Source organism: Terrapene carolina, unplaced genomic scaffold, assembly GCF_002925995.2.
Source record: "Terrapene carolina triunguis isolate 2854851 unplaced genomic scaffold, T_m_triunguis-2.0 Scaffold926, whole genome shotgun sequence".
Classification (NCBI taxonomy): Eukaryota; Metazoa; Chordata; order Testudines; family Emydidae; genus Terrapene; species Terrapene triunguis.
The window spans coordinates 7471979-7485754 of record NW_020665277.1 but is presented as its reverse complement, the minus strand read 5'-3'; the positions used below and the strand labels follow the sequence as shown (position 1 = coordinate 7485754).

At 49.9% G+C, this 13776-nt stretch overlaps 1 protein-coding gene across 1 annotated transcript; it reads right to left on the bottom strand.

Annotated features, from left to right (window-relative positions):
* Positions 1–2714: 2714 nt before the first annotated feature.
* LOC115271396 (E3 ubiquitin-protein ligase RNF213-like) lies at positions 2715–11007 on the bottom strand. Its single transcript, XM_029913784.1, has 5 exons — positions 11002–11007; positions 10282–10382; positions 8687–8860; positions 4792–4967; positions 2715–2890 (listed from the first exon to the last, which is right to left on the bottom strand). Exons 1-5 carry the CDS (start codon positions 11005–11007, stop codon positions 2715–2717), a joined length of 633 nt encoding a protein of 210 aa, XP_029769644.1.
* Between the last annotated feature and the right edge of the window lie 2769 nt (positions 11008–13776).

Below are 13776 nucleotides of genomic sequence, written 5' to 3'. Positions count from 1 at the left end.
AGTATTGCTGCCTAGCTTCACAGCTGTTCAAACCTCATACGCAATGAAATTCCTGCAGTAAAGTTACCATAGTATTTAAGATAAAAGGGGAAAAAGGAGAAAGTCAAGAAAGACCCTATTTGAATACACTTCATCTGAACCAGAAGGAACAGTCCTTCCATTAACCCTTCTGAAGTGAAGATTTACAGATATAAAATGCAATGCCACCTCCCAGTGAAAACTGCTTCATGGATAAAATTCATCCTGTAGGACTAAATGTGGCCACCATTAATTTTGTGGCAACAGTGAGTTTGGTCTGGCAGAGCCTACAGCATTCAGAGAGGTCAGACATTTTTAGAGTCTCAGATTTTCAGGTCAAAAGGGCCCAATGTATTCACCCAGTCCAGCCTCCTACATAATCTTGTAAATCAAGATTGGATGTTTTTATAAAAAGTGCTGCTCTAGGAATTATTTGGGGGAAGTTCTGTGGCTTGTGCTGTAATAGATGATCACAATAATACCTTCTGATTTGGGAATCTATGAATAACCCAGGCCAGAGAATCTCCCCCAATGATTCCTGCATCTGGCCCAATAATTCCTGGCTGAGCTAGAGCAGAGCTTTGAGAAAGAGACTTAAATTCTTGACTTAAATACTTTAAAAACTCATTTAAAGAAGCTTTTAGCCTGTCTCTTTTAATTTGGTGACCTCATACCAAGTGAAATTTAGGGGAAAGATCATTTCACTAAAGTCAGCTGGGTAAATGTGCTGTCCATACAGAAGTGGGACATTTGTTTCTGTAGGTATCACACACTTTTGTACATCTTGTCCTTTAAAGTTGTATTTTCCAGTAATGATCAGAGCTGGCTGGAAAATGGAATTTCTGTTCTGTGGGAAATTCTGACATTTCTAAATTTGTGTTGGTCCCAAATGATGAGGAAAAGTCAAAATCTTGAAATATTTCATGTATGAAATATTCCGATTCAGAAAGAGCTGTAAGCAGAGTCTGAATGAGCTCTCCCCTGACATCTAGTGGTGAGCTGGGGGAGAAGATATCAGGAGCCGACCTAGTTTGCATAGACCTGCCCACTCTGCCTAGGTGCGCAGCATGATGGAGCCGCTTTGCCCAAATGATCACTTTTAGCTGGTGTTGGATTGCAAATCACTTTGGTATTGGGTGCAGGAGTGATAAAGTTTTATTATCCTTGTTGTGTGAATAGAGGGCAGCAGATCTGTGCTTGGCATACCCTGACTGAGAGGCTCAACCTCAACTGAACTCCACTCGCTAAGCAGAGGGTAGGAGCACTGAAGCCCAGTGGAGAAATGAGAGGGTGAGGATGGGTGTCTGTACATGGTGGTGTGAGCTCTGCCTAAGAGTTCTAGACACCATTTGTCCTTCCCCCTCCCCACTGTTTAATGACACAGCTGATTACGATTCAGTTGAGAGTCTTTTGTTTTGGATCACTAGAGCTGAAATCACTGATAACCAGGTCCAAGCATTGGAGATGCTATGGGACAGCGTCTCTGGTAAAAGTGACTGCCCAGCCTGCACTAGCAATGAGGCTCCCCCAGTAACAGCTGAAATCACTGAGAGCTGTGTTAAGTAATGGGACCTCAAGACATTCCAGAGCTTGCACTAGAGGGCAGTGGTGGCATGAGCGATGTCAGAGCAGCTGACACAGGAGTGAGCGGCTGCCAGAGCGACGGACAGCGGAGTGAGCTGGTGGAGCGAGTGGCAGCAGAGCAAGTGGCCGATAAAGTGGCTAATGGCACAGCGAGCAGTGGTGGAGCGTGTGGCCCACGGTGGAGTGGCAGCTGAGGCATTGCTGGGTGTCTTTCACCCCCTGGGTGGGAGGTGAACTCACACTGATGCACCTCTAAACTCTGGGTCTTCACTGACCAAGGACAACAACTGTGAGTGGGGTGCGGTGGCGGGACAGGAAAGTGGTGTGTTAAAGGGACATTTGTTTGTCAGACTTTCACACCACAAGGTGAGAGACTGAGGAAAAGGACACTTCCCGGTGTAATCTGGTGTGGGTGTTTGTTCATGGCCATCTGTTTTTGAATCAGGCTTGTGGTGTTTCCCCAAATTAATGCTGGGTTCCTTTCCCCTTTTACTAAAAGTTTTCTTTTCCATACACAGACTCAGTGCTTGCGAGGGGGAAGCATTGCCTGTTGGAGGCTCCCAGGGGTGGTGTGTAATTTTTCTAGGATACTGGGTGGGGGCTTGAACTGGTTCTGTGTTGTATTATCAAAAGGAACCGCTAGATACTGAACCTGGCCCTTGTTACTGCCAAGTCCACCTGGCAGAAGGGTGACACATAGAAACAACCCTATTGAAATGAAAGGTTTGATAATGTCAAAACATTTCATTTTGATCATATCATATATAATATATGAAAGTCAAAATGAGAAAATTGAACTGAAATGATAAAGTTAAAACAAAAAGTCAAAATGAAACAATGAAAAAGTCAATATCAAATAAAAGGCTCCATTTCAATTTCAAAATGTTTCAAAACTTTTCTGTTGAAAATTTCATCAAAATCGATGCGTTCCCACAAAACATTTCAGTTCGGAAGGGACAGCATTTTCGAATGGAAAACTGTTCAGCTGAAAATATTTTGCTCAGCTCTGGAAATTACTCTGGACAAACACAACCCTTAAAGCAAACAACATCCACGGAGCTGACTGGTTCTCTAACCAATCTCCCCTGATGTCCAGCATGACTGGAAAATGGTTAGAAACTCCACTCACCACTTGGCAGCTCTCTGCCAAGCACAGCTGCGACGTTACCGATGGCGAGTCGGAGCTTAGCAATGAACTGCAGGTCTTCAATGCTGGTGACGGCGGCAGAGCGGGGAGCAGACAGATCTGCAGTGGAGAGCACGTGCTCCGAATTCTGGCTGGCGTCTTCTTGAAAGGAGGAATACATAAAATCCTGTTCGAGAGAGAGAATTTTAAAAAATGTACAGTAGTGAACAGACAGTACCCCTGTGTAAAGGGGATGCAGTTGGTTGGGCAGGTTTTTTTTAATGACTCAACTCTTCCCTTCTCCCCACACCACACAGCAGACGTTAACCTTAAAGGCTACAAACAATAAAACTGTTCTGGTCATTTTGAAACCGAGCCACTGATTAAAAATAACAGCCTGGGGGTAAGAGTTCCTGTCTCTCTCCCCCGTCCACTTCTCCCCACCTTGGTTTCTATCCCCCCACATCTTCTGCCCCTCTCTGCTCCTGCCCTTCTCCCTGCTTCCCAGCTTCTATGAGCCTACAGGTAAAATTTTCAAAAGTGCCAAAGTGATTTAGGTGCTGAAAGTCCCTGAACATCTATGGGACTTAGACTCCTACGTGACTTGGGCACTGTTGAAAATTTTCCCCTAAGTCTCATTGAAAGTCAGTGAGATTTAGGCTCCTAAGTACCAAAGTTATTTCTGAAAATGGGAGAACTGGCCATTAATTGTGTGTTTCTCCTTTTCTGGGTGCCCAACGTGAGATACCTGGGTCTGACTTGTAGAAGTGCTGAGTATTCACAGCTGCAGCTGAGGTCAACGGGAGCTGTGCTATGAACACATAAAATGCTTTAAAAATGCTAAGTACTCTGCTTGTCAGGCCCTGGGGATCTCAAGTTGGGCACCCAAAATTAGTGGAGACTTCTGACAATTTGGCAGTAATCTCTGTGTCTCAGTGCAACAGCTGTAAAATGGGCATAATAATATCACCTAATCTCACAGGGGCATTGTGAAGATGAATTCATTAATGTTTGTGAGGCACTCTGATACTCTAGCAAGAGCACCATAGAATTAATACTTCTGTATTCGGTGCAGGGTCTGGGTGGTGTGCAGAGAATAAGGCGGGGGTCACACAAGTTTGTACAGCACCTAGCACAATGGGGGGTATGGCCCATGACTAGTATTCCTAAGTGCTACAATAATATAAATACATAAATAAATATTGAGTAACTTCATATACTGAATGAGGCAGGGATTCTGTGGAAAAAATAGTATCTGGTTATGTAATTTCAGACTGTATCGTAATGCATATGCCAGAGCACAACAAGTGAAGACTGCCCAGGTCACCTTAATTTTAGCATTTCCTAACATTGGAGTACTTGACTTTGCAACCTTAACTATTCTTTTAATATTGTTATTATGGATGTAATAAAATGTCTACATTTATCCACAGACTCTTCATGGGACTCACCTCAAAGCAGCACACTACCATGAAATAGAAATCATTGCGACTGCTTTGATTTAATGATAATACTTCCTCCATCCTGGAGAGATAGTCTTCCAGGTGTTCCTTCACATCGTCTAGTCTAGGAGGAAATGGATGTAAGTTATAAAACTGAATAGACCCAATGTGGATCTGTGAGTGAAATATAGTTAATATAGCCACTAGAAGCACTAGAACCAACCTGCATCGGAGCAACATTTTCAAAAGGGAGGACTTGACAGTAGGACTCGGATCCATGCATTCTTCAAAGGGCGACAAGTCACTCGTTGGTTTGTACACTTAAACCAAAGAGTAGAAAGGATTACTTTTTTTTTTTCTTCTGATCACGAGACCAGATCCCCAACTGGTGTGAACCAGCCATAGCTACACTGGAGTCAATGGGTCAGATCCCCAGCTGGTGTGAATTGCCCTAAAAGCTACAACACTAGAAGGCAAATAAAAAGAACCTCATATTTATTGCTTGAGTTTTTATCTCATGATTTTAAAGTCACTCTCATGAGTTCTGGGGCCTGACTCAGGATATCTGAACAACTGGGATTGGCGGGATCGAGCCGTTCCTGTATTACACACATCACTCACCCTTTCTAATCTCTTGATGTTCTGAGTTAGAAGGTTTGCAAGCCACGAACTTAATCAGTTGTTCGATGATCTCTGCAGATGGTGGGATTTTGTCCCCAAAACAGTAACTACTGACAAACTCCACAAAGAACGAGTTGCACTTCCTCCTGAATTTGTTGTGACTTGCAACTGCCTCCCTAGGGCGAGAAAAAGATTATTTTTTTTAAATGTCACTATTTTAATATACAAGGTAGCAGACAAAATCAGAATGGCTGGAAGCTGAAGTTAAATATATTGAGATTGGAAAAAAAAAGGCAAAAAAAATTAACAGTGAGGGTGAATAACCATTGGAACAAGTTACCAAGGGAAGTGGCGGTTTTGCCATCATCTGAAATCTTTAAATCAAGACGGAATATGTTTCTAAAAGATCTGCTATAGCTCAGGCCAAAGTGATGGGCATGATGTAGACATCACTGGGTGAGATTCTCTGGCCTCATGACCTAATGGTCCCTTCTGGCCTTAAAAATCTATGAATCTATAAATCTCTCTGTGCTGAAACATGCACATAGCTCCACTACTCTTGCTAAGGGTATGTCTTCACTACCCGCCGGATCAGTGGGCAGCGATCGATCCAGCGAGGGTCGATTTATCCTGTCTAGTCTAGACACGATAAATCGACCCCCAAGCGCTCTCCCGTCAACTCCTGTACTCCAGCGCCGCGAGAGGTGCAGGCAGAGTCGATGGGGGAACGGCAGCAGTCGACTCACCGCGGTGAAGACACCACGATAAATCGATCTAAGTACGTCGACTTCAGCTATGTTATTTACGTACCTGAAGTTGCGTAACTTAGATCGTTTCCTCCGCCCCCCTCCCCTCCTCCCCAGTGTAGACCAGGCCTAAGTTAAGAGGACTTGAGTGTGTACTGAGGGTAGACTTGATCCTGTAAAGTCAATAATAATTTCTGCCCGATATGAATTATTCCACATTCTGGGCAAAACAACTTTATTCACCGGGAGTTAATGTTGCCAAATTCTATCACTAATTTCAGCCCTTCTCCCAGGAATGTCAGCCCAAAGCCAATCACCCAGTAGCGTAGCTAGCGGGGTGCAGGAGAAGCAGCCGCTTCCCCCGCCTTTCCAAAAGCGGCCGGAGGAGCTGGACGGGGCGCGCGGCATGCGGCCCGGCAGCCGCGGCCGGAGGAGCGAGGGGGGTGCAGGCTGGCGACCCGCAGCGCGGCCGGCAGCCATGGAGAGGTGGCGGGCACGGCCGGAGGAGCGGGGGGGCGTAGCATGGCGACCGGCAGGCTCAGTGAGCGGCATGCCCTGTGCGTGTGCGTGTGCCTACGGGAGGGAGGGAGCCAGGCGCAGGCGCACCGCCCGCCCGTCTGCAGCCTGGGCGCTCTCAGTGCAGATCCCAGGGAGTTGATGGCAGCAGTGCGGTGCAGCCACCCGGCGGAGAGCGGAGCGGGGCGGAGCCCTGAGCCCAAAATGTGCGGGGAGGAAGACAGCGGCTGAAGCAGCTCCGGGAGCCTGAGGGACGGGGCCGGGCACCCGCTGGTTACACAGCTCTCCTGACCTGCATACCCCCTCCCCACACATCGCTCCCCCAAGAATGTCAGCCAAGTCCAAGGGGACCCCCGCCTTCTCCTCGCCACCCGAGGGGCCACCCGCAGCCTCCAAAGCCAAGGTGAAGGAACAGATCAAGATCATCGTGGAGGATTTGGAATTAGTCCTGGGGGACCTGAAAGACGTGGCCAAGGAACTCAAGGAGGTGAGAGGCGCTGCACCGGAGAGGCGTGGGGCCAGCCCCACGTTCCCGATAGGGTGGACAGACTTGCCAACTCTTTGGGAGACAGAGAGCGCTCCGCGAGCAGCGCACGGGGCTGGGCACAGGCTGGTTACACTTTGTCTTTGCCAAGGGGAAATCAACTAGTGTTTCTGCGCAGGGGGTGCAGAAAGCCAGGCAGCCCCTGGTGGTGGTGGCTGGCTCGGTGTGTCCCAGTCAGTTGCTCCCCGTGCTCTCCGGAGTGCAATGGAGACGGGAAGGCGTGGAAAAGGCACTGTTGTTTTTGTGAATGATGAATTCAAGGGAAATCTTTCTGGAGTGGGGTTTGCCACCCAGCAGCGGCTGAGAGGGGGGCTCTTAGGCACTTGCGGGGGGGCGGCGGGCGCAGCCGGAGGAGCGGGGGGGGCGCAGAATGGCGGCTGCGGCCGGAGGCCACATGGGTGGCACGGCACGGCCGGAGGAGCCATGTGGGGGAGGGGCGGGGCGGCCGGAGGAGGAGCCAAGGGGGCGTGGCCAGAGGAGGAGCCGAGGGGGGGCGCCTTTTTTATGTTTGCTCCCCCTCCTCTTAGAAGCTGGCTACGCCACTGCAATCACCCAGTCCCCAGGGAGACAGTCCGCTCTAAACAAGAGCCCAAGGCAGACAGCAAATTCTCCTGCTGCTCACACAACTCCCCCTGCATTACCACAAAATAACAACACACATTGTCTTCCCTAAAATTGAAACCTGCTCGCCTGCTGTGAAAAAACAGCGTAACAGCGCTACCTGGTGACAGCTGCCATAATGACCTAATTCCAGAAAAACGCTTAAAAAAATCATTTATGGCTCCTAAAAATGTATCTAAAAATAATTACCTAAAATCAGAAAAAGCTGACCCCTAACACTGGAGCCCTGGGCTCAAACCTCCAACGCGTGCTGTAATCACTGGGTGAAGGTAAGATGGAGAGCACAGAGGGGTCACTTGCAGCTTTCTGAACCTGGGACCAGCTAGTGGCCTTTGGGTCTCCAGCATAGCTTAGGGCTGCCTATGAACGGATCAGCTGGCTATGACGCTAAGGGCTGGATGTTCTGCAGCCAGTCGCCTGTCCCCCATACATGGCCTCTGCACCACTTGCAAGGCCAGGCTTGACACAGAACTGGCCACAGATACACAGGTGCTGACTTTTGTTTTTGACAACGGGTGTCTCACCCCCACTCTGCCCCCCCCAGGCTCCTCCCCTACTCTGCCCTCTCCTGAGGCCCCGCCCCCACTCTGCCTCTTCCTGCCCCCTGAGCACCTCCCACTCCCTCTTCTCTGCCTCTGCCCCCGCCCCCGAGGCTCCCCCTCAACCCTGCTGCCGCTCGCTCCTCTTCACCCCCTCCCCTAAGGCTCCCCCTGCTCGCTCCTCTCTGCCCCCTCCCCAAGGCTCCACCAACCTGCCCACCACTCACTCCTCTCCACCCCCACCGCCGAGCACCTCTTGCCTGATGCTTGGTCCTTTCTGCCCCCTCCTGCCTTAAGGGTGAGTGACGAGGGTTGAGGGTGAAGAGGAGCAAGCAGCGGGGACCACTGAAGCCGCGGCCAGCCCCAGGGGCCACCGAACAGCTGATCCATGGCCAGCCCCATGGGTGCCGAGCACCCCCAATTTTTTTCTGTCGGTGCTTGAGCCCCGGAGCACCCACAGAGTCAGTGCCTATGCACAGATACCATTTTCAAAAGCATGATTTTTAATGGGACTTAGGTTCCTAAATCCTAAAGCCACACTGGAAAATGCTACTCTACATCAGCTCTATCTGGGGAGATGCACCCGCTTTCAGTCCCCTTTTGTCACCAGAGCCCCCCTTTATAATCTGCAACTTCAGATATTTACAATCCTGGGCCCCAGTCCTGAAAAGGGACCAGTATGTGCAGACTCTGGATGCACAAAGTCCCATTAAAGTCATTGTTCACGGACAGACCTATCTCAGCAAATCCTTCAGCAGAACAAGGAGCTATGTCCGGTAACAGTCTGGGAGAGGGAGCTCACAGCAATGTAGTGGAGGGGTGTGGAAGAAAAGCAATCATTCTGGCCACGCTGTCAGTAACGGAGATTAGTGGGAATATTACCGCTAAACAAGTCTCCCAAATCACAGAGTCAGGCGACTGTGCAATACCTGGTGATCTGGGAGGCGGTGGGCACGTAATCCTCGGGGACGCTCTCCTTGCAGATCTTGCACTGCCTGATGTTCCACTCCCGGATGCACTGAGTGCAGAAAATGTGACCGCAGGGCAGCTCAGCCGGGTCAGTGATCTCGTTCTGGCAGCTTTTGCACTCGTTCACGCCCTTCCTGAAAGACACCACGAGAGCAAGATGCAATTCACGGGGTCTGATTCTCCGCTGCCTTGTGCCTTACAGAGTAAATAAATAATAAAGCCTTGCATAGCTGGGCCCAAGAGCCATGGCAATATACATAAGTCCGATTGCCATAGGATGTCTGGCTTCTTTAAATAAAGCAGGTCCTGCTCCCCTCTGCCAGAACAGGTGCTTTCAGTTTGGCCAATTAAAAGGCAGAGCAGCACCTGGGGCTATATAGGATCAGGGAGCATCAGAGAGGGAGGACGTCCCTGAAGAAGGCTGCAGGAGGTTCCTGGGGAAAGGCTGAAGGCAGAGGAGCAGTGGAAGGGTTCGCTGGCTGACCTCCCCAAGCCAAAGAGCCAGGGCCAGGAAGGGTTGAAGGCAAGGGGAGCAGCAGAGGGGATTACCCGCTGACATCACCACCCAGAAGAACTGGGAAACGTTAGTGTAACAGGAGGAGTGATGCATGTTCCCTGGTGAGGACAATCGCAGGGCTGCCCAGAGGATTCAGGGGGCCTGGGGTCTTCGGCGGCGGGGGCCCCCCGCCGCCGAATTTCCACCAAAGACCCAGCACTTCGGTGGCGGGTCCCGGAGCGGAAGGACCCCACGCCGCCGAATTGCTGCCGAAGACCCGGAGCGGAAGAAGCTCCGGGGGCCCGGGCCCTGCGAGAGTTTTCTGGGGCCCCCAGAGCGAGTGAAGGACCCCACTCCAGGGGCCCCGAAAAACTCTCGTGGGGGCCCCTGCGGGGCCCAGGGCAAATTGCCCCACTTGCCCCCCCCTCTGGGTGGCCCTGGACGATCACCCAGAAGGGAGGCTGGGGTAGTGGGGCTGGGCCTTGCCTCTGGGAAGAGTAGGGTTGCACCCCAGCTGGAAGGGCTGGGGTGGTTTTCCTGGGAGAAGGACAGGAGAGGACCGACAAAGAGCCGTGGTGTGGTGGAAGATGCCAGAGAGTGGTATGTGCTACACTGCTGCTGTCTTGTGATTTTAAGGACTATATGTGCTGCGGGTTATAAATGGACAATGTTTTGGGACTCTTGTTCTAGGTTCTTTGCACTAGATTTTTGTAATAAGTTGGCCCCAAGGAGGAGTATTTTTGAGGCAAGAGAACCTGTTGGGGAGGCCTAAGGGGCCCGAGAGGAGAAGTGGGACATTAGCCCTGGTGTGAAGGTGCCCAGCCACAAGGGGGCGCTCAGGGGAGGTGGAATTGTTCACACCCATGGTACATAATGCAAAATGTTTTCCATATGTGTGGGTACAGCACTGAATGGTGAGTTACATGGTACATGGAAATAAAAATATTGTCAGGAAATAAACTAACTTGCAAGCATAATTAATAGACACATTGCCTGCTAAAAATGCTCTTGCTGAAAATTTACCCACAATGGTCTTTTTTGCTTGTTTGCTCGACTTACACAAGGTAGACAGTAGCAGCATTGTTGCTGCATCTCTTCAGCACTTTTGTCACAACTTCAAAAATCTTTGCTGGTTTATGGTCTTCAATTTTGTACAGTAGCTACAGAAAATAAAGCAAGTGAATGTCATTACATTCTAAGTGACAAAAGAAGTGTTAAAAAAGTTACATTTGCAAAAGCAAGCACTCAAAAGTTAAGCTATGCCAGCATCAAGGTTCCCCATTCAACCTTAACTCTGCCCCTTTAGGGCATGCATTCTGATAGTCTTGTACAACACCACATAGGAAGTCTGGGGCAGAGCCCAGATTAGATCCCAAGTCTCCTGAGTCTCAGCCCTCACCCTTAAACATTCTCCCTCATTCACTGTTCATCCTGTGCACTGAATGAGGCTGGAGTCTGACAGAACACCTAGCATGTGATCATGTAATTAAAGACTGTATCATAATGCAGAAGCACAGGGGGGGTGAATTAAGGTTACAGAGGTTTTCAGAAAGACCTGGGGCCAAACTTTGAAAACTTGTGTGGCTGATGTTACGCACACATATCCATCGCTGGGCTCACCAGCTGAGAAAGGCTGGTCAAAACGTGTTGTTGACAGAAAACTGGGTTATTGACTAACAAAAACTTTAATGGATGTTGTCTGTGTTCCTGCAAAAACTTGTTTTTTGTCGAAAAAACAAAAACCCTGAAACATGGAAATTGTATTTTACACTACAATACCCACATATTTTGTATAATCTAATACCAAAATATTAAGAATCAAAACATTTATATAACCCAAAACTAATTGTTTCCCCCCAATTTTTCTTTGTGGAAATTTTGGAATTTTCAGTTTTTGTTCCAATTTGGAATGAAGCCAAATTTCCAAATCTCCTTATCCTTTGCCAAACAGATTTTCTGTCCTGTGTAAGGCTCTAATTCTGGGATAAGGATTGCAGGGGGCCCGGGTGCAGTATCACTGTGTAACAGGGGCAGGAGACGGTATGTAGGGGAGCTGTACAGGGTCAGTGCAGCTTGGGTCACCTGCAGGCTACCTCCTGATCTCTTGTGGGGACCTAGGGTGACCAGATCAGAGATATAAATATCGGGACGCGGGGAGGAAGGGGGGGGCGGGCAAAGGAAAAAAAAAAGGGCGGAGCAAAAAAAAAAAAGGAGTTTCAAAGGGGCCAGGGGCATTAGCAGGCCCCAGCCACGCGCGCTGCCCTCCCCGCGGAGCCTCCCGCCCCCCGGCCCGCCCCAGGCACATACGGTGCGTGGTGGGTCCGGGCGGGGGCAGCGCGGAGCAGGCAGGGGCCGGGTGGGCGGCGCGGGCCGAATCCCCGCTGCTGCCGGGGAGTCCCGCGCCTCTCCCTCCCGCTCGTGGCTGCGGCTCCTTCCCGGCGGGACGCGCCTCCCGCTGCCCCGGGCACATGCGGTGTGCGTCCCCCACGCCTAGTCTCCCTCCCGCCGGGAAGGAGCCGCTGGAGCGCAGCCGAGTGGGAGAGGTGCGGGGCTCCCCGGCAGCAGCGGGGATTCGGCCCACGCCCCCGCGCCACCCACCCGGAACCTGCCCGCTCCGCGCTGCCCCCACCCGGACCCACCGCGCTGCCCCGCGGGCTGCAGGCCTAGAGCAGCCTCTAGGCTGCACTCCCGGCCCCGGGCCCCCGTGTGCAGCAGCCCGGGGGCCAGGCAGGAGCCCTCTGGCGCGGCAGGGAGCTCAGAGCTGAGCCCCCCCGTCTCCCTCCCTTGCCAGCCCCCCTTTGCCCGCCCGCTCGGTGCCTGGGTGCCGGAGCTGACTCACCAGCTCCAGGATCCAGGCGCCGCCACCACCCCCTCCCTCCAGGCTTGCAGCTGCATGGCGGCGCAAGCCTGGGAGGGAGGAGGAATGCCGCATGGTGGGGGAAGAGGCGGGGCCAGGGCGGGGATTTGGGGAGGGAGCCAATGGGGGAAGGAGGGGTTGGAGCCGGGGTGGGGTGGGGGGGTGAGAGTCCCTCCAGGAGGGCAAAATTTCTTGTTTGTCCAGTGTCCCGACCAAACATTGGTCGGGACGCAGGACAAAGAAGCAAATATCGGGACAGTCCCGATAAAATCGGGATATCTGGTCACCCTATGGGGATCCCATGTCTCATGTGGGTGAAGGATGGGGGTGGTTGAATCCTCTGAGGACAGGAATCCTCTCTAGAGCTGGGTGAATAATGGATTTTTCGGTTCACTGACAATTCCAAAACAAAATGGGGGGAAAAACTAGCTTCATGTCAAATTTGTTTAGAATCGAACAAAACATTTTGGAAAAAGCCGAAACATTTTGTTTTGATTCCAACCATTTTTAATTTTTAAAAATTGTATGAAAAAGTAAAATTAAAGGAAATTTTGAAATGGAAAAGTCATTTTGAACCAAAAAATGGAAATGTTTTGATTTTTTCCCCTAATTTTTTTTTCTTTGTAGCTTTTTTCTGACGGAAACTGTTGGGATATATAATAGTATATGTTGTAAAATGCTATAAGCCATTTGGGCCTAGTATAAATGCTGTGTGCTTGACATGAGTACGTGAGTTGCGTGTTGGCAACTGAAGCAAGGATTTAAGGTTATGAGTGGTCAAGGATTGTCTGTGCAAAAACAACTTTGCCACATCCAAAACAGGTACGCTGACCCACTGGGCTACACATAAGAGGAAATGGAATGTCTTGGATTATGGCCGCTTGCCAGGAACCATTTTCCTGGAGTTATGGGTACAAGGCTTATAAACAAATGAAGAGCTGATGATGCAACGGATGGACTGGAATATTTAGAGTATTATATACCAACACTGTGTCTGGTATCTGCCTGCTCCCCCATCCCGTAGGGAGGCCTCTATCAGAGCCTAACAAAACAATTTGGCAAAACCAACACGTATTCAGGAAGCATTTTGGTATTGTCAAATCTGCATTTTTCTCCAAAACAAGTTTTGGATGAAAAATGTCTTCCAGCGGTCCTCCTTCCCAACTCTGCAAAGGGGGCAGTGGGGCGCTATTTTATACACCTACATTCCAGAGGAAGATAAACTGCTTCACAACGAGCTTTAGCAGCTTCTCATCCACATTGGTTTCATCGTGTAGCAGGTGATCGATGAGCAGGTAGACGATGTTCGTGCAATTCCATTGGTGTCTGAAAAAGAGACAGAACTGCCTCACTGCGAGAAGCTGCACCTTGTCTGCTGGGAAAAATAATTCTTCCCCACATTTTTGGACAAAACCAACCACCTGAATACTGGGCCCAGTCCTATTTAACATATTCATAAACGAACTGGAAAAAGGGGTAAACAGTGAGGTGGCAAAATTTGCAGATGATACAAAACTACTCAAGATAGTAAAGTCCCAGGCAGACTGCGAAGAGCTGCAAAAGGATCTCACAAAACTGGGTGACTGGGCAACAAAATGGCAGATTAAATTTAATGTTGATAAATGCAAAGTAATGCACATTGGAAAACATAATCCTAACTATACATATACAATGATGGGGTCTAAATTAGCTGTTAC

What these genes read in the sequence shown, in the direction of transcription:
- LOC115271396 (XM_029913784.1), bottom strand. An exon ending in GCTGCTACTGTCTACCTTGT is followed by an intron (nt 8,861 to 10,281) that starts GTAAGTCGAGCA and finishes GGTGTCTTTCAG; the next exon opens with GAAGGGCGTGAACGAGTGCA. An exon ending in ACCGCCTCCCAGATCACCAG is followed by an intron (nt 4,968 to 8,686) that starts GTATTGCACAGT and finishes TTCTCGCCCTAG; the next exon opens with GGAGGCAGTTGCAAGTCACA.